Source organism: Eptatretus burgeri, chromosome 10 (genome assembly GCF_056783735.1).
Source record: "Eptatretus burgeri isolate ZD-2024b chromosome 10, Ebu_testis_v1, whole genome shotgun sequence".
NCBI lineage: Eukaryota > Metazoa > Chordata > Myxini > Myxiniformes > Myxinidae > Eptatretus > Eptatretus burgeri.
The window spans coordinates 98315901-98337650 of NC_140970.1; the positions used below are offsets into that span (position 1 = coordinate 98315901).

Here is a 21750-nt window from a genome sequence, read left to right on the forward strand (position 1 = left end):
AGGGGAACGTTGCTTCTAAATTTCAACCGGATCGGCCCAGCGGTTTGGCCGGAGAAGTCGAAATAGGTGACGGACTGACGGACGGTATGCAATGACAATACCTTATCTGGAATAATTTCAGTTAAGCTCAACAACATAAACTTTGTTTGTCACCATCAGTCTGGTCTTCACCACACAGGTTTGTGGAAGCGTGTCGTGCCCCGATCAAAAGAGATTTCTGAGGACCTCAAAAAAAACAGTTGTCGATGCTCCTCGGTCTGGAAAGGGTTACAAAACCATTTCTAAAGATGTTTGGCTCCACCAATCCACTGTCAGGCAGATAGTGTACAAATGGAGAAAATTCAACACCATCGTTACTCTTTCCAAGAACGGTTGTCCAACGAAAATCACTCCAAGAACAAGGCATACAATAATCCAGGAGGTCACAAAGAACCCCAGGGTAACCTCTTAGGATCTGCCAGCCTCTTGCATTGGCTGTCAGTGTTCATGAGTCCGCCATCAGGAAAACACTGAACAAGAACGGTGTGCTGGGGGAGGATAGCAAGGAGGAAACCACTGCTCTCCAAGAAGATGTTTCCAGCCAGCTCAAGTTTGACAAAGACTGCCTGCATGATCCAGAAGGCTATCGGAAGAATGTTCTGTGTACAGATGAGTCGAAAGTGGAACTTTTTGGCTTAAATGAGAAATGTTATGTTTGGAGAAAACCAAACACTGCGTTCCAACATAAGAACCTCATCCCAACCATGAAGCATGGTGGTTGGAGTATCATCGTTTGGGGCTGCTTTGCTGCCTCAAGACCCGTACGGCTTGCCATCATTGACAGAACCATGATTTCTGGATTGTACCAGGAAATTGGACAGGAGAATGTCAGGGCATCCGTCCGTGAGCTGAAGGTTAACAGAAAGTGGGTCATGCAGCAAGAGAACGATCCTAAACACACAAGTAAATCTGCAACAGAATGGCTGAAGCAGAAGAGATTTTGTGTTTTGGAATGGCCAAGTCAAAGTCCAGACCTGAACCCAATTGAAATGTTGTGGCAGAACCTGAAGTGAGAAGTTCATGCAAGAGAGCCCACAGATATCTCTGAGTTGAAGCAGTTCTGTAAGGAGGAATGGACAAAAATTCCTCCAAGCGGATGTGCAGGACTGATCAAGAGTTACAGGAAATGTTTGGTTGAAGCTGTTGCTGCTCAAGTGGGTGCCACCAGTAACTGAATGTAAAGGTTCACATACTTTTTCCAACAAAGAAATTGAATGTTGGATCATTTTGCTCAATAAATGAATGAAAAAAAAAATAGATTGTTTTTGTGTGCTGTTTGTTTAATCTGGTTCTCTTTATCTATGACTAGCAAATACAACCTGTTGCTTCACTGATGGGGATGTTAAGGTGGGGGGGGGGGAGAGGAAGAGAGGAGATAATAGAGGGAGGGAGGGGAGAGAGAGAAGGGAGAGGGGAGAGGACGGAGGGAAGGGAGGGGAGGGGAGAAGATGAAGGGAGGGGAATAGAGGGAAAGGAGGGGAGGAGAGAGGACAGAGGGAAGGGGGAGGACGGAGGGAGAGGGAGGGGAGAGGGTGGAGTGAAGGGAGGGGATGGGGAGAGTATGGAGGGAAGGGGAGAGGACGGATGGAAGGGGGAGTGGAGAGGATGGAGGGATGGGAGGGGAGGGAGATTATTGAGGGAAGGGGAGAGGATGGAGGGAAGGGGAGATGATGGAGGGAAAGGAGGGGAGGGGAGAGGATGGAGGGAAGGGAGGTGAGAGGAGAGGACGGAGGGAAGGGAAGGAAGAGGACGGTGGGAAAGGAGAGGAGGGGAGAGGATGGAGGGAAGGGAGGGGAGAGGATGGAGGGAAGGGAGGGGAGAGGATGGAGGGAAGGGAGGGGAGAGTGAGGATGGAGGGAAAGGGGGAGGGGAGAGGATGGAGGTGAGGGAGGGGAGAGGATGGAGGTGAAGGAGGGGAGAGAACAGAGGGAAGGGGGAGATGATGGAGGGAAAGGAGAGGAAGGGAGAGGATGGAGGGAAGGGAGGGAGGGGTGAGGATGGAGGGAAAGGGGGGAGGGGAGAAGATGAAGGGAGGGGGAATAGAGGGAAGGGAGGGGAGGAGAGAGGACAGAGGGAAGGGGAGGGGAGAGGACGGAGTGAAGGGAGGGAGGGGGAGATGACGGAGGAAAGGGAAGGGAGGGGAGAGTATGGAGGGAAGGGGAGAGGACGGATGGAAGGGGGGAAGTGGAGAGGATGGAGGGATGGGAGGGGAGGGGAGAGTATTGAGGGAAGGGGAGAGGATGGAGGGAAGGGGAGATGATGGAGGGAAAGGAGGGTCCCGAAATTACAGATCCAAATATATCCATATATGTACCTTTACCATGTAACAACTGCTGACTGTACATCCCGATCGGGACACGAACTACACCGCCGTCCACTGTAGGGTGCTCGGCGAGTGGCTTAAGCACTAAAGCAAGCACTCCAATTAAATGGTTGGCAAGTGATAGCTATTTTCGAATATCAAAACTATGTCCGAATTAGACAAATGAACACTTTTTTGAGCAGTCAGAACTGCTGCCAAGTTCAAACCTGGAGCTTAAATTTTGCAATTCGGCTTAGTTTAAGAGATTCTCGAGGTTATTCATATGCGGAAATGAAATAAAGACAGGAACGCTGGCGTCACTGGGCGTTTATAAGCATTGCAATGTATCCAGCGATTTGCAGCTATGATGAACAGGCATTCATTAATATGAGTGAGGAAAGTGAAAAAAAAAATCTATCGTTAAGAAATCGTTGCAGCCCATTCCAGGTTAAGGCATGGTTGAGCAGGCCAAAAGACAAGGTGGCTTCAGACCCCAGCAAGGTAATGCAGGCTACACCTTAGGATCACAGAGAGCGAGGTGGCCAAGGATGCACCTGAAAAAGGATATAATGAAATAAGGCCGTTAATTATCTTCAAAAGGGGTGTTTTAATTAACCCAAATAACCAATTTTCACTCTTGCACTTCCTTGGAGTTCCTTTAGTGTGCATGCAAAGCTTCAGGCTGCTAGGTTTCATGGTTTGAGAGTTATGGAGGACACACCCACACACACACACACACACACACACACACACACACACACACACACACACACACACACACACACACACACACACACACACACACACACACACACACACACACACTGCCATTTATTCGTATAGATTAGGATGAAGATGAATATCTGATCACATTTTCGGTCAAATATATGCAGAAACACAGAAAATTCTAAAGGGTTCACAAACTTTTTCTCACCACTGTATGTGTGATGCTCGATACCCTGTGGTCAGTTATACTCCCCAAGCATGAACAGGGTAATTTGTAGTCACAAACTGATTGTGTAATGTTTTCACTGGTCGCCTGTATAACGTACTGCACAATGTATTCACATATTACAATCCAATACAGTATTTCCAAAAATACTATAATAACACTGCATTGCTTCATATTTCATATACTTCACCGACAGCTTGTCCTGTTATACTTTCTGTTGAACATGATAAACAACATCACACGGTGTTCCTCAAAACCCTCATTGGAGCTTTTATTTTGACCTCAAACCTCTGTCTCTCCTGGACCCCGATGGAATAAAACCGTCTGAACCAAAATTTTGCTTTATGAACACTCATCGGCTGAGGTCGGTGCCGATGAGTAGAAGCTGGAGGAGCGTGAAGCTGGCACAGAAGCCACCCGAGGGGATGCAGTGGAACATTTGGTGACATGAACTGAGTGCATGGAGGAGACACCAGGAGACCGGAGGACACCCACAGGCGCAGGTGGCTTGAGTCGTAGAGATGAATTGTGGCTACCTCGTTCTTGCGAGTCACATTCCCCCGGCTCTTGGACAAGCGTAAGGTTGGATTCCACACGGCAAACCGTGTACATGCTTCCTGTACTCGCTTGCAAGCGGCGCGTCGCCTTGAGCTCCAGCTCCTCGGAACTGGACACCACAACGAATGGGCACCAGCGGAACGCACACTTGAAGCCCACTCGAAACCTAACGTGATAGCACACAGCTTGTGTCAACATGAGGATGCAAGTTTTTTCTTGTTCTTTTTCTTGACAGGACAGAGACATGTACAGCAAGAACAGAAGTAATTGATTGACATCACGCTGAGGCTTGAAGTTTGAAACTTTTACCATCAAAATTGTAGACTGCACATTTTACATCTTCAAGTACTGCCCTTCCACCTTCTACTCTTCCTGGAACAAATATTTTTTACTGCTTTCTGCCGGACTTACCCAAATCATTTTATTGACTTTCGAACTGTATCCACATTTTACCAATCTCAAAAATTCTTCCCATCAGTTATATATGGTATAAAAAAACCCCAAACAAACAAACATGCAAGTGTGAACAAAGGAAAAATGGATATTATTTAATGTACACACACGCAAGAAGGAATTAAAGTTTAATAAGAATTTTTTAAAATGTGAAATAAATTCTAAACTAATCATTCATATGAAACCACCTGGATACAAGTATACAACCCAGGCATTACGTTTAAATTAATCATTCAAATGAAAGCATACCTCAACAAGAGCGAGTATTTCCTTACAATACACGTCCCCCTACCGATGTGATATTTGTAAGTCCAAAAAGAGCATAGCTGTGTGAAAAATTGACGAAATGCCCTGAAACCTGAACTTGTTCTGTATCTTATCATAATAAAGCCATGAACCAAGTTTCAGTTGAATATGTTAAAGGGTATGGGGGGAAAAGTCTGAAAAAGCACAGGTGGGGTGGACAGACGGACAGATGGAGAACAAACCGACAATCCCCTCTGGTGGAACCGGTAGGGGACGAACAACAGTGGATGGGAAACAAAATTAAAATAATGATCACTTATGGAATCAAAAAAAACGGAATATATTCCAATTGTAGCAAATGTGTCATGTCTTAAGATGAAAACCTGAAAAGAAGTAACATTCTCTAGATGATTAGTCCACACACACAATTAAGCAATGTTCAGACTTCCACATTTCTGCGGTTGCCTTTCTCCAGAATCCTCGACCCACCAGCTTGGTAGAAGAGAAGCTTTGTAACTCCTGCCACTGAAGGTGGATTGCAGGTTCGGTATTCACCCCTGTTTGTTACTTGCAAAATTGAGGATTTACAAATTATATTGGTGGGTCGACTTTGTTATCGTCTGTCTGTTTGTCTGTTTATCACTAACACGTCACAATTCGAAACTGATCGTCATGAAACTTTCCCAAGTCGGAGAGAAAGTCTCAACTGAGAAGCCGATTGATTTTGAGGACTTGAAATTTGAACAAGATTTGCATATTGCATCACTGCATTGGGAAACCACCTATTTTTGAGGTGAAAAGGCAAAACTTCGAAAATTATCAATTTTTATCTGAAAAAAAAATTCATCAATTTTCATCCGATTGACTTGAAAATTAAACAGCAATTTCATAGTGCATTTCCGAATTGGGAAACCACCTATTTTTGAGGTCAAAGGTCAACTCAAGGTCAAACTTTTAAAATCATCAATTTCAATCTGATAAAATAATCATTTTCATCCGATTGACCTGAGCTTCGATTTGTCGATTGATGAAACAGACGATTTGATGTATCCGTGGCAAGCTTTGGAGAAGGGGGTTGTATTTTTCAAGTATCGTGCTCTGCACGGTCTTTTTCTTGTTTGTCTGTCAATCGTCTACAGTCACAAAACTTTACCCAGTTGGGGAGGAAGTCACAACTGAGAAGCCTATTGATTTTGAGGTCAAAGGTCACGTTGAGGTCAAGTTTCTAAAATCGTCATTTTTCATCCAGTTTACTTGAAAGTTGAACAGGATTTGCACATTGGGTCACTGAATTGGGAAACCAACTATTTTTGAGGTCAAAAAGTCAAAGGTCAAACTTCTAAAATCATGAATTTTCATCTGAAAAATCGTCAATTACCATTCCCATGGGCCGGAGCTTTGATTAAGATCGTCAAGTTTAATTTTAATGAAATGGCCAATTTGATGTATCCATGGCAACTTTTTTTGAGGGGGTGGATTTTGCTTGTATCATGCCAAGCACGATGTGCATCTTGTTTGTTTGTCCATAACGTTTTGAAATATCCTGCTCACAGCCAGATTCGGACGCAACTCGGTGAACACATTGGGTGTGTGACAAGGATGAATTGATTCGATTTTGGTGAAGATCCGGATCCGAGAATTTTTTCAGCGATTCTTCGCCATGGAGGAATATTGTCAAAAATGGTGCATAGCACGATATCTCCAAAAATTTGTGGATGGATTATAACAAAATTTGGTGGATGAGTTGGGTCGGTGACAAGAACAAGCTAATAAGATTTTAGTTCAGGTTCAGATTCAGATCCGGCCTATCAGTCGGATACAAAATGCAAACTGTTAGGCCGAGCAGAGTTATGCACTCTACTAAGTACCGTTCCGTTTATACTTTGAAACAGAGAGTGAAACAAAGTTAAAACCCCTTCAAACCCAATTGGTTGGTCGAAGACATGTGTTGACTAAACAGCAATTCAGATTTTTCTCCAAACCACCCCCTCCCCCTCCTTCCAGGTCATGCATATTACACCAGAAACCTTTACATTGTTATACACTCCAACTCTTGAGTTAACACACTTCTGTTATTTTACCCCCACCCCCTCCCCTTCTCTCACCTGTGAAACCATCTACTTGAGTCTGTTGTCTTGTGCTATTCCATCCAAGTCATGAAATGTGCTGCCTTTTGCCATCTCATGGTCTCTTCCATTTCTCCATCTGAGTTTTGCTACACCTTCTGAAATGCTGTAACCTGTTCACCTGCAACTCCCCTCCTTGTGCTGTTATCCACACACTCTTGTCTTGTCCAGCCGTTTCCACTTTAACCTACTTTGACACTTACATCAGGTTTTATGCTCTTTCATGAGCACCTGTATTAACTAAAGGCAAGGTATTCGTGAACCTCCAAAGAGTAATGAATTAATGGTGGTGCTCTTCCATGTATTGAGTGAGCAAAGTATAACATGATGACATCTTTTTACACCTAAGGTTGACCTATATTCGTGTCCTAGTATTTCTGCATTTAAAGACCTACATTTACCCACCAAAGCCCAAGCATTCAGACATGGACTTGGATTGAACTTTGAAATGCAGTTTTGCAAATTAGTTCTTTCTCCGGGATAGTGCAACAAATTTGGTAATGGCAGAAATGGTAATGGCTGTAACCAGTGATCATTCCAGGGTTACATAGGAGCAGGTTAACTGAGAGAGAGGGTGAGGCAGTCGTGGGTGATGGACAAAGCCCAGGATTGCAGCAGGTAGCACCCCGGAGTTTACAGTCTAATTTAATTGCCATGACAACACAAACCACCTCTCAGGTCGCAGCTTTTACCGAAGGGTTCGTGCTGGGCACAAAGATGCATCGAGCTAATTGAGAAAGATTTATGAGCTCCAAGATGTCAGGTTTTTTTTGCATTGAGATTGAAGTCTTCTTTATTGCCACCCTTCTGATGACCTATTAACTGCCATCCAACCCACTCAGTGTCTAACACCTCTCGACACAATGTGGCCAGTCTCAGGATCTCTTCTCACTCATGTTTATACTTGCTGGTGTCCAGAATAGAATAGCTTAAAATATTGATTGTAGAATATAGTTTACAATATTGTTTGTAGATATGATAGACGTTGGAATGTGTTGCTCAGTGTGAGCAATGACATGCGGGACAAATGTACTGACAGTGGGACAGTGGGGGCACGGGTTGGCAGAAGTGGAAAGAGCTCTGTTCGAAGAATGATAGTGGTGACGCGTCCGATGGAGATCGGAAGATAACGAACAGCATGATGGTCTCGGCAGACCGTTGCCGCGCAGAGTTGAATCTGGATGTTCATTGGTTTCATTGTCCATGTGGGCCAGGAAAGTGGAAACACAAGTGTAGTTTGGGAAATACAAACTTTTGGAGTCAGCTGTGGCTGTGATGAAGCTGAGGGATGCAACAATGTCGAGAGCTTGCATTGCGAAAACAGCAATGGGCTCGACTAGCCACACTGCAGCAGGAGCTTGAGAGTGGGCAGGACATTGAAGACCCTGATCACTGCCAGCCCCACTCTTTCTCTGGCAATGGAGTCAGACATATGAGTCACAACCTCACCTTCCTCTGTTATACTCACGCAGTTGTAACTGCTGTCTCACTCCAACTTCTCTCTCTCTCTCTCTCTCTCTCTCTCTCGAGCCTCCTGTAGATTAAGGTAGGAATATTTAATTGAGAACATGGTGCCAGTGGCAATTGTCAACTCTTTTCAAAAGACAGAAGGATATACAGTTTCCAGTCAAGTCAGGAATTGAACCGTGACGCGATAGCTCAAAGACAAGTTTGCTACCTCTCAGCTATTCTTCCAACCCTGGTTTCTATATCAAACGGACAGAAAAATCAAAACGTTGTGACAAAGCTGAATACGTGCACTTCAACCTTAAGACCACAGAACATCACATCATCATCATCAGGTGACATCTCTAATTTGGAGATTGACTTATGGGATGCAATTCCAATCTATATTGCAGTTGGTCTAATTAAAATAAAATTAAAATTAAAAAAACTCCCATCTTTGGCTTCGTTGCCCTTGTTCCATCCATCATCTTGAGTGTCCATTTTCCGAGTCGCCTTCCTCCTGATCTTCTTCCATCAATCTAACCAGTCAGTATTGGTATTTTTTGTTGGATTGGGTGATGCACAACGAGGCAAAAATATTTCGCTGCTTCTTTGCCGCATATAAGATTTCTCGTTCCACGCACCATTTGAAATACTTGTTCATTAGATTTTCGGCATTTCCAACTAAGTCTCATCATTCTCAGCATTCACAGTTCAAAGGCTTTCAGGCACTTAACCCGACTTTCGAAAGTCTTAACCCGATTAACTGGTGGCCCGTCTGCCGACATTCATTGGCGGACGTTAAAGATCCCACGGTGTCTTTCGTGAAGAGTTGGTGAGCTGTCAGACACAATGAAGACATGCCAAATTCCGAGCCTAACCAGAATAGGGCATTGCATCAGTAGCACAGCCTCGCCTTCAGTGAATGATGCTACACCACAGCCTTGTGATGTGAAGAAACAAAGAAATATTGACTACAAAGAGTACTTTTCAATTCAAAATGGAGTTGTTATGTTCATTAGAGGAGTATCTACGGGAGGTATCTGTGCACCCACCCCCCCCCCCCCAATACTCTACCAAACCAACTTTTTTCCTTTTATGGTCCTTTTATGGTCCTATTACTCATTTGAGATGTTAACAAAAAAAATTCCCAGCACTCTGGCGATATTCAAGATGGCGTCCGAAATGGCCGCCAAAATGGGTAAAATCATAGAATACGGTATATAACATCTCAAAAATATGGCAAATTGGAAAAATAATCATTGGGATTTGGTTTCTGATCATTGGTTACCAGTTTATGATAATTGGGCTTTGTTGCCATTTCAAAAAAATCCAAGATGGCATCGAAAATGGCCATCACAATCGGCAAAATCATCAAAAATTTTATATAACAGCCTGAAAATAAGAATAATATACAGTAAATTAATATTTGGATTCATTGTAATATATGTTCCTGAATATTATTAGAAACTAATAGGCCTACGTGGTGATTTATGTTTTGTTGCTGCCATCCATAAAATCCAAGATGGAGTTCAAAATGGTTTTAAAAATGGTAAAATCATCGTAAATATCAAATGTCGGCTTCAAATAATCATTAATGTAATAATTATGGAGGGGCAGAACAATGGAATATTCATCTTGAAATTCTTATCAAGGATGTTTGTTATTGTTATCGTACTTGGAATTGAAGATGGCGAACAATTTGAAAGCCAGAAATCACACACCCACACACACCCAGGCAGTGGAGTTAACTGGAGGCTCCTCAACATCAATGAAACAGCTTGAGACTTCGGCCCTAAAATGTGTGAGGCACTTCTAGGCATTTACTGCTTTACTGGTGAGGACGGCAACTGTACCTTTAAGGGAAAGGGAAAGAAAACCCCCTTGAAGAAGCTTGAAAAGAAGCCTCGACACCAAGACTGTTTCGCTAAGTTGGGGGATACCTGGGAAGTTGAGCAGAGTCTGTTTGAAGACCTTGAAGAGTTTGTGTGCTTCTTGTGCGGGTTCCCAAGGCAGAGAGAAGTCGATAAAGTTCATGCTGTCATGTTGAAGAAAATGGTTGGAGAGGGGGGAAATTATCAAGTCATCGAGTAAAGTGGACTTATCTGAGCTACCACCCTGCAAGCAGTCGCTTAATCCTCACATCAGACGGGCAAACAACAGGGTAGCACAATGGAAACGAGCACACACACCCATGGTAGATACCCCACCTGCTACAAATCACGGATGGGTACGTTCCGACGGATACATTGAACCAGTATGGTCTGAGGGACCCATCTTGCCATCCTGCCTTCAAGATATATTAGCTGATGTCACCGAGGATGACGCATCTGATGATGAATTTGAAGATGATGATGAATGTGACTACTCTTGCCTCGACTCCGATTCTGACAAAGACTGATTCTGACTCCTGCAGGAGTCAAACCGGATGTATGAACTGTAGTTACAGGAGATAATTTGGAGATAGTCCTCTGTGGAATGCCATAACAAAATGGCATTGTATGAATCATCACAAGTGTTTCCTTGTATAATGAAAGTTTGCTAGCATAGTTTGATAAGCGGTGGACAATCGCTATATAACATGTCTATTTTAGTAGCATTTTTGCTGTTACCAGATTTTCCTCGCTGGAATTCTATGCCGAAGTACTGGCAATTGTATGAATCATCACAAGTGTTTCCTTGTATAATGAAAGTTTGCTAGCATAGTTTGATAAGCGGTGGGCAATCGCTATATAAAATGTCCATTTTAGTCGCATTATTCTTTCATCAGATATTCCAAGGTGGAATACTATGACTTAGTACTCAACTTAAAAAAAAACGAGCAACTGAATTAGAATAACCAGATATTAGTTATTAATAATAAGAAACATTTTATTCTAATGAGTAATTTACAATTTTGTCACACGTTTTGGCTGTTATATTTAATTTTCTGTAATTTTGCATATTTTGGCAGCCATTTTGGATGCCAACTTGGATTTTAAAAAAATGGCAACAAAATCCAATCATCGGAAATTACTTATTAATAACCAGGAACAAAATGCCAATGATTATTTTTCCAATTTGTCACATTTTTGAGATGTTAAATATACCATATTCTATGATTTTACCCATTTTGGCAGCCATTTCGGACGCCATCTTGAATATCGCCAGCGTGCCGGGGATTTTTTTTGTTAACATCTCAAATGTGTAATAGGACCATAAAAGGAAGCGAAAGAAGTTGGTTTGGTAGAGTCCTTGCGGGGGGGGGGGAGGGGGTGCACAGATACCCTCTGTAGATACTTGACTACATCCCTCCATTGCTTAAATTTCCTTTCTTGTTGTTAAACCTTTATGTGGCTACCTCAATTCTTCTCTTGATTCATCTGAAGGCCACATCCACACGTGATTCCTGTTCAGTGGTTACTTACTTTGCTAATACTGTTGTTGTCACGACTCTCTTTTCCCTCCAACTTTACGCCCATTACTCCCATCCCACTCGAGCTTTCCCGCTTTGAATGAAAGAGTCTTGCTCATATCCTTCTTCTTCTTGCATATGGCAGCTTGACTGCCGGGTAGCAATCATTTTGTTGGGGGCACAACTCTGCCGTTGATGCTGTGCCCTTACACCACTACACTGGTAATCATTTCTCCGACCTCATAAGGATGACAGGCTGAGTCAACCACACTTGGTGTTAATTTGGCGGAAAATGGGGCTCGAAATCAGGTCCCTAATCTGCTCATCTTTTCCTCACTGTCATGACTCCTTCACACAGGCTTGTGAGTTTGAGTGTTCATCTTCATAGTCCACCTGGTAAACTCCACTCCACACCCTGTGCACCTTTCAATATCTATGCTTCATTTCTTCAACAAGTCTCAACTTTCAATAAATCTTTCCAAAAGTGAAAAGTTAATGGGATAATCAGCCTTGTGGTATATTTTTTTTTTCACAACTGCTAAGTTGCCCATTAGTAATATGAAAATATGAAATTGTACATAATAAGCCAATATTTGCTCATTCGTAATAAGTAATACAACCTTTCAAATGGAAATGTGAATCCAGGATTTTGAAAAGGGAGAAGGAGTTCGTCAATTTGAGCTTTAAAAACATTGAAAGAAACTGCATGACCATAGATCGAGAGCGTGTGTCACGACGACTGGACCTCTCTGGTCATAATACCTGCAAACATCACTTTAATGATGGCTAAAGTGCTGATGGCTGTGAGTTTGCCTGCGCTGTGAAAACTTCTTGCACTTTTATTTTAGGTATATTTGATCAGCTCCTGATAACTTCAGAAGAGTTCCAAACAGGTGCTTGATGTCCAGCTGAATGTTGGCCCAGGTCCACATTTCAATTTCACCAAAGTTGCAGGTGAGCTTCAAAGCGCTCAAGAACAGGAATCTGTTCTGAGCCTTCTATATTCATGCTGAACTCAGTTTTGGATGTTTGACGAGTGTTTGGTGCTGTGCGGATGCTGTCGCCCAGTGTGGCTTTGTGGTTTTTCGTGAGTGCTGGACGCGTTGATACTCAACGTGGAGCATGCATCACTCTATAAGCACTAAGCGTTCATCGGTTGTTGTAATGTGGTGAGTGCTCATGAGCACTGATTGTGGTTTCAGTGCTTGGTACACAGTGGTACACACCTGCTGTTGAGGCAGCAGTAGATGATAGGGTTGTACATAGAAGAGCTCATCGCAAGCCAGAAGATTGCCAAGTAGACTTGCTGGATTGGAGGCCACATTAACATCTCACGATAGAGTGAAGCCATCACGAAGAAAATGTGGTAGGGAAGCCAACACACTGCAAACGTGCACACTACCACCACCAGCATCTTCACCACCTGTTTCAATAAGCACTCAGGCAGTTTAGATCATCGTCAACAACATGCTTCCAGATCTGTAGTTACCAAACTCAATTTTTTTTTGTCCGCTTTATTTTCGTGTGGAGCTTGGAATAAGATATTCTTTTTCCAAGTAAACTATAAGTGAAAAAAGGTCAGAGAGTCCATCGTGATTAATAAGATGAGAAAAAGAGGAGAGATCAAGATATAAGCGTTATTTTATTTTATATCATGTGTAGCAACACCAACGTGCAATGATATGTTGGGTTGCAGGGAGTGATAGTCCAACAGATCGAAAATAAATTGTGCCTTTTATGTTAAAAGCGTGACATTTATCAATGATGTCCACTGGATCATGCTGATCATTATCAGATGTGGAGCCACTTTCAAACGACCCAAGCGATGGAATATATGCAAACAACCCAAAACCCCAACAGGTTGGTTATCCTATTCTTTGTTGAAGTATTAAGGTCAGGTCAGCTATGGGAGCATGCGCTAGAGCAGCGCGTCGCTGCATCCACTTTCCGCCGGTCCTCCAGGGGCCTCCATATGGCCATCTCCCAGGCAGGTGCCTGGCCCACCCCCATCTCCTTGAGATTCCGATCAACCTGCTGCAACCACGAGGCACGTGGTCGGCCTGTTGGCCTCCTCCACTCACGAGGCTCCAAATAAATTATTGAGGCACCAAATATTTACTGATTATTACATGTTCTGCATTCTGCACAGTGAACCATAAAATATAGATAAGGGTCATCTCTGGGAGCATATGGAGGGCTACAGAGTTATTGTTGAGGGAGGGGTGGGGGTAGACAACTGGGGGTTGGGGGAGAGAACCACTACCCTGAGAGAGTGGGAACACTTCATATCACTACTCTCCCGATCAGTTGTTCTTATGATTCTGCTGTGAAAGAGGGTTTCAAGGGTTTGGTTTACATTGTGTTGCGAACACTTGTTCTGGGTGAAAACACTTGTCCACCCATTGTCTTCCAACCAATTTTGTCACAGCTGACGAGGAAAAAAAATCCAGCCCATTTGTTGTCACAAATTTTTTTGGGGGAAAGATGAAGTAATCATGCTATTTGACCTTTAAACATTAAATTTCACGTAACTTACCTTCAAAATTGCCTTTTCTATATGTAGACTCCCAAGCATCATGACGACATCTTCTCCATGCGTAGTTGTCCAGGACCACTGTATTTGCTTTGCCAGCGCATACAGTGGTTGATCAACAGCAATCATTGGAACTTGGCCAGGATTGAGATGCTGAACAACTGCCTCCACAATGTCCATGGGATGTTTGACTATGACCAATGAGTTTGACAATGACCAATGTGCTTTCTGGAAACAAAGGTAGAAGTACAGGAAGAGCAGGTGGAGGTATAAAACTGCTGAATGTGAGCAAGGTTCGCAAACCAGGTGATCCGATCATTTTTGTCTACTTTCTCCCTCCATAACTGTTTTCAGCCAGTCCTTCTCTGAAGTCACTTCAGTTATGAGTTGAAGGATTGGAGGAGTTAAAGGGTCAGAAACCACTTGGGCTGTGAATTCATCTTCAGCGCAACTGGAGATTATTGGTAGAGCAGCTCTTGATATGTCAGAAGATGATACCTCATTATTGGTAAGTGTCCCACAATTGGCATCAACTGAGTCATGAGCTGTTATGCAACTGGAGTTGTGATCAATGTTATCTATGGCCAAGTATAGAAAAGACCGGTTTGCATTTTTGGTGGATACACGACAGGTACTGTTTCAAATTGCTTGCAAATGCCATTTGCCATGTCTGTCCATTCCATTGGGACCATACTCTGCAGAGAGCATTGGTGCTGACAAAGCAGTCTCCTGGGCTATTGGGCACAATCCTGGACGGGTTGCCACTCCAACACAGGATACTCGAATGGCTCAATCATCCCAGCAAGCTGGTACTCATTTTGCCGACCTCAGAAGGATGACAGGCTGAGTCAACCACACCTGGTATTAATTCAACAGAAAACAACAGGATTTGAACTCAGGACCATGGGATCCGAAGCCAACCACCAGAAGCATTAAGGGAACACCAGGCATGCCATGTCTGTCAATATTTGGATAAGTCATCAAGCACATATATTCCCAGACTGAAGAGTGCATCAACAAGGCTTCTCTTTCTGGTGAGACCATATATTTTAAAAGCTATGTGTATTGGAAGAGGGTTTTTCAGTGGTGACGTGGCATTCCCACTGATTACTTCCGCCACCGAAGGTGGAAGGAAGTTATGTTTTCATCCTTCGGTCCATTTGTTTGTAGGCAGGGCATCTCAAAAAGTTGGAGACCGATTCGGATGAAACTTGTTGGACACGTTGGGTATGTGACAAGGAAGAATTGATTCGATTTTGATGAAGATCCAAATACAGATCTGGATATGAGAATTATTTACTTTTTAAAGTAATTCTTCACCATTGCGAGAGAGATAGGGCCAAAAATATATGTTGCATGATGTTTAAAAAATTGATTGGGCCCGATATGTTCTCAGAGACCAGGCATTGTGTGGTGGAGGTATGCGCTCTACTGAATGCCCGTCGAGTTAAGAAATGTTTCACACTGTTGAACATCAGCAACTGAAATATGGATATGGAAGTTGTCCTGACACTGCATAGCCAAAAGTATGTGGACACCCCTTCCAATTAATGGATTCAGCTATTTCAGCCACACCCATTGCTGACAGGTGTATAATACCAAGCACACAGCCATGCAATCTCCATGACAAACATTGGCAGTAGAATGGGCCGTACTGAAGAGCTCAGTGACTTTCAACGTGGCACCGTCATTGGATGCCACCTTTCCAACATGTCAGTTCATCAAATTTCTGCCCTGCTAGAGCTGCTCCGGTCAACTGTCAGTGTTATTATGAAGTGGAAACACCGAGGAGCAACAACAGCTCAGCCGCGAAGTGGTAGGCCACTCAAGCTCACAGAACGGAACCGCCGAGTGCTGAAGCACGTAGCATTGAAAAATTGTCTGTCGGCAATTGCAACACACACTTCAGAGTTCGAAACTGCCTCTGGAAACAACGTCGGCACAAGCACTGTTCGTGAAGAGCTTCATGAAATGCGTTTCCATTGCCGAGCAGCCGCGCACAAGCCGCACACATGCACAATGCCAAGCATCGGCTGGAGTGGTGTAAAGCTCACCACCATTGGACTTTGGTGCAGTGGAAACACGTTCTCTGGAGTGATGAATCACGCTTCACCATCTGGCAGTCCGCCGGATGAATCTGGGTTTGGCGGATGCCAGGAGAACGCGACCTGCCCGAATGTGTAGTGCCAAATGTAAAGTTTGGTGGAGGAGGTATAATAGTCTGGGGCTGTTTTTCATAGTTCGGGCTCGGCCCCTTTGTTCTAGTGAAGGGAAATCTTCACGCTACAGCACACAATGACATTCCAGATGACCATTTGCTTCCAACTTTGTGGCAACAGTTTGTGGAAGGCCCTCTCCTGTTTCAGCATGACAATGGCCCCATGCACAAAGGGAGGTCCATACAGAAATGGTTTGTCGAGATCGGTGTGGAAGAACTTGACTGGCCTGCACAGAGCCCTGACCTCAACCCAATCGAACATCTTTGGGATGAATTGGAACGCCGACTGCGAGCCAGACCAAATCGCCTAACATCAGCGCCCGACCTCACAAATGCTCTTGTGGCTGAATGGAAGCAAATCCAACATCAATGTTCCAACATCCAGTGGAAAGCCTTCCCAGAAGAGTGGAGGCTGATATAGCAGCAAAGGAGGGACCAACTCCATATTAATGCCCATGACTTTGGAATGAGATGTTGGACGAGCAGGTGTTCACATACTTTTGGCCATGTCGTGGATATCTCCACTGACAACCTGGACTGCTTTTTCTAAATACATCGCATCATTGGCATCATCACTTGCCTTCCTGATTGCACTTCCAAGATGTTCCTCAAATGTGAGAAAAATGTAACAACCCACTGAATGTGCTGTGAGATCAGGAAATACTGCCGGTTATCTGGCTTTCAGTCTTGCGCTGTGCACCCGTTTGTCATTGCTGACACCCAACTGCATCAGTCGAGTAAATTCAAACTGTATTCCCCATGGCGAGTCGATCACACGAATGAAGTTTCGCATCGATCTGTTACATGGTTCTGGAGAACATTTTTTTTTTTACATTTATATTTTCAATCCAATATGGCCACCAGACCAAGTGACCAATGACGTCATAAATTTAATTCTTCAGTCACATCGGGGTCGGAGATCACACAAATGAAGTTTCAGATTTTTGGATAAGGATTTTGATTCAACCAATCATGGCCGGAATACCACTTCACTGATGTCATCACTATCACCTTATATACCGCATGGGGAGTTGATGATACTCGTGTGTGGCCGTACGTGCGAAAAAACAAAAAAAAAGAATTGTGACGTCAATTGTGACGTCATAGTACCATGTCCTGTCATTGTTTTGGTAAATAAATGGCCATAACTTGGGAGCCACTTGTCCGATTAATATCAAACCTTGAAAAGGCACATCCACAGGGCCCCAGAAATATACCTGGCAAGTTTGAATTAGATCGGTCCAGTGGTTGTCGAAAAACAGCGGTTGCAGACAGACAGACAGACAGACACACAGAGATTGCTGGAATTATAGATAGATATGCCAAGTTTCAATATTTTTCGTTGAATGGTTAAGGAGATGTCCAAAATTTACCTTTCATCCAATTTGGCTGCCATACCATGTGATCTATGATGTTTGAGTTATCAATCAAATATTCTCCATGGGGAGTTCCTCCTTTGTTTAAAGTTTCACATCGATCGGACAAGCAGTTCCAGAGAAAAAAAATTTAAAGCAAAAATATATTGACGTGGACATACACACAGACAGACAGACAGACAGATAGACAGTGGCATTACAATCGTCTCGCAACCCTTTCAGGGTGAGACTAACAAGAATCGTTTCATCAAATTGGAACAATGGTCATGCAGGTAACCATACGTTGACAGGTAATTGCTACGGCCAACGTAGAAATGAAAAAAAGTTAAAACTCCGTGCTATAATTCCACGGCGGCCCCTACGGCCTGTAAAAGATAGCCATACGGCGTAGGGCCACCCTGAGGCCACCTCAGAAACTCTGCAGCCGCCGCACGTTTCTGTCAATTCGGGGGGGGGTCCGTATCCTAGCCATAGAGCCCTAAGTAACAAATTTATTTGGGAGTCAAATGAACCCCGTAAATTCTGCCTTTGGTGCTTCTTGTGGTGGCTACACATCTAATATTGATAATAATGGTCCAAACGGTAAGTGTGCCAACACAAAAAGTGCTTTTTAACACAAAACGCACAATTATTTCAATTTAACAGTTCAGCTGCTGGACTATGATGTCTCGTGCAGACATGGATGGATCGTCCTGCTGTGTTGGTGCAGTGATGTAGTAGTGTTTTGTAACCCGCTTGCCTTGCGCTTGGCATGAAGTTGCTCGTGGTACTTGTGAGAGGAATCACCTGGAACAGAACTACCCCAGAGGCTATACCCCACGATGGAGTAAATCACAGCCATGGAAATCAGTGGAAAGAGATATACGACCACCAGTAGGACCACGTGATAACTGCAGCACACAACAACAAGGATATTCGCTGCACGTCAAATTATTTATTTCATAAAAACTTTCTGATTATCAATTTTATCATTAACAAAACAAAAATCCTCCTCCATGTGTGCGTATATACGAGTGTGCACGCGCATGGAAATGTGTGTGCGTGTGCAAGTTGGTGTTGTTGGCTGCCATCTCCGCAGGTGGGTGGATCACCCTTGCGACACCAGCCCCAATCTCACCACCATCTTAATATTGGCTGAATTAGTCCTCAACCGATCTTGTTGACGTTTGGGGATAATTTCTGGAGACAAAGGAAAAGAGTAGCCATGGAAACTAAAATGGGATCCTCTTCTGTGTGTGTCTCTCTGTTGATTATATCGAGAAGATGATTAACAGCTAGCTTTAAGGCCTCGAAACCAATCCTTCTGAAATGCTATATCGACGATTACAATGGCATGGTGACTTATTCAAGGGGAGTAGTGGCAGACTTTTGAATTACAGCATGTCAACAATTATCATCCATCTCTTGAGTACGACCTATGTCATTGCAGACATCAGTGTGAATTTATTGGACATCAGCACCTCCTTCAGAGCAGAGGGATACAGCATGGATGTTCATTACAAGTTGATGGATTCTCATTCTTACCTGATGTCTGAATAATTTAATCCTCCATCGTTCAAAGAAAAAAAAAAATCCAGACCATATTCACAATTTCTGCGATTGTGACGTATTTTGCGGCAATGTTGATACTTTCCTCGTGCGAACTCAATAAATGAGTGATTTTATTTTTTTTCACAAGGAGAGGTTACCTGATCACTATCACCAACGAGAGACTTAATAGAACATGATACAATGCTCAGTGTTTAAGTACATACTTCAATTTTCATAAAATAGTGAGTTTCAAGATTGTTTGAAAAATTCGGATAGTTTCGAGTGACTGAAATAGAATGCAGCATCAATTGGAATCTCATATGTCACCGTATCAGTGACCTCTTCTTCACCCTCTCACATGCCATGCCCTCTCATGATGTACATATATATATATATATATATATATATATATATATATATATATATATATATATATATATATATATATATATATATACATTGTTATGGACTCGGGGCTAGAGGGTCACCAAGAGGAGAAGCCTCGGGTCCCTCCCAAACACCCGGTCCTGAGGCCGCCGGGCACAGCAAACTCCGCACACTGGCGGGTTGCCAATCCTGGCAGGGTTACACGACCTCACGTGATACCTTAACTCTGGATGGCTGAACCAATTGGGGTCTCGTATCCTCAGCTCACACCCGGATTCCTGCGAGGGATACAGTGAGTGTGTGCTGGCTAACAAGAGCAAATTCGGTGGGACAGAACTGCCTCCTGGCTAAACTAATGTGCGGACAATGCTCGACCAATGAAGGAAAAGACAAAACGACTTGGGTACTTTTATAACACTAGAAGGGCACTCGGTAGAGCACATACCTCCACCACACAATGCCTGATCCACAAGAACATATCGAGCTTAATACATTTTTGAAATATCCTGTTTTTTTAAATCGTTTTTGGCCCTATCTCTCAATGGTGAAGAATCACTTTAAAAATCAAGTAATTCTTGTATCCAGATTTGGATCTTCACCAAAATTGAACCAATGCTTCCTTGCCACACATCCAACCTGGCTACAAAGTTTCATCCGAATCTGTACACAACTTTTTGAGATATTGTGCGATGTATCGTTTTTGGCCCTCTCTCTCTCAATGGTGAAAAATCACTTAAAAAAATTCTAGGAGCTGGATCCCGATACAGATCTTCACCAAAATCTAATCAGTTCATCCGTGTCACACACCCAACCTGTCCACAAGATTTCATCTGAATCTGTCGACAAGTTTTTGAGATATCCTGCACAGACAGACAGAGAGACAGACAGACAGACAGACAGGGGTGAAAACATAACCTCCTTCACCTTCGGTGGTGGCGGTAATAAGCTTGGGCAGAGCGAAACTGATCAAATAAACTTATACATGTTTATCTTATGTGAGCATTACAGAGCCATTAGACACACACCCGAGTAAATTAGAGAGCAAGAAAGAGGAGAGGCAGTTGAGGAGTTTTCAACCTCGTTCAAAACCCGGCGCAGCTGACAGACCTGCACTTTTTAGTTTCTTAGGAGGGGTAAGGAGGAAGAAAACTGGAGGTGACTGTGGTGCGTGAGAGGGAGGTGCAAATGTGATGCAGAAGAGGAGTGAAGGAGTGTGGATAAGCAATTGCTCTTTTAGTGATTTGCGTCTTCAGCAGATGACAGTAGATGGGAGAGGCAGCGAAACGTGGCATGTGAGTCTGTAAATGTTAAATGACGATGAGTATCAGCTGCGGAACGCAGCTGAAGCTGAGTACTGATGACCCGGCAATGACTCAGTAACTGCTTGCTTGGCTTGGTCTCGGTGAATCGCGCTGCTCTTTCGGCTTGGTCAGTGTAGCTCTCACTCGGTAACTGGTGCTGTCGGCTCAGGTTTGATGAGTGGTGCTCGGCTCGGTCAAGAGACCCTGTAGGCGTTTCAGAACATCCTCATTGGTGTGCAGACGCAACCCCGCCAGACTCTGGAGCAGAAAATGGCTTAATTTGCTCTCGGACTCGGCCAAGCAACAGAGCTCTGAGATTTATATGGGGCGCAGGTTTCTGGGAGCGCTTTCCGGCTATGAATGTGCGCTTTGAGTTGCATGTCAAAGTGTTCTGACTCGCAGGCACCCACAATGTCCTCCGTTCCTTGGCATCCCAGAGGATGGTGGTCAGCGTCCAGGGAACTTGAAGTTGTGGCGATTGTAGTGAGGTGGTGAAAGCACTGTACTGTTCATGGTAAGGACGTTGAAGCGGTTAAGCAGTTGGGGCGAGGAGACTGAAGCGTCTGTGTGATTGTGGCGACGAGGTTGAGCGCAGGTTACTATGGGGATTTTTAGGAGGCATTGTGGTGATTATGATTAGGATTGTAGCATTGTGGTGAGCATGGTGAGGGTCTGAGGTGAGGCGTCCATTGGTGAATCGTGCTCACTTTGAACGTGGAAATGGTGTGCGTATGCTAATGCGGCTGCTGTGGTATACATTCCTGTTTGGTCTGGCATGCATGCATACGTGAAGAGGTAGTATGGGAAGTTAAAGTGAAAAATGGCTGAAATAATTGTGGATTGAAGACCAAACTAAAGGTCCGATGCAACTCATCTTGTCCAGCATACC

The 21750-nt window shown here is 43.7% G+C and overlaps 1 protein-coding gene across 2 annotated transcripts in view; it reads right to left on the minus strand.

The window, feature by feature from the left end:
- Positions 1 to 3067: 3067 nt before the first annotated feature.
- Positions 3068 to 21750, minus strand: part of LOC147019242 (substance-P receptor-like) — a 71980-nt gene continuing 53297 nt past the window's right edge. For both annotated transcript variants that reach the window (XM_085899575.1, XM_085899574.1), the window contains exons 3-5: positions 18383 to 18533; positions 12743 to 12939; positions 3068 to 4017 (exon numbers count right to left, since the gene is read on the minus strand). In XM_085899575.1, coding sequence (XP_085755701.1) covers positions 3636 to 4017; positions 12743 to 12939; positions 18383 to 18533 — 730 coding nt within the window. In that variant the 3' untranslated portion in view covers positions 3068 to 3635. The remainder of the gene's footprint in view (positions 4018 to 12742; positions 12940 to 18382; positions 18534 to 21750) is intronic.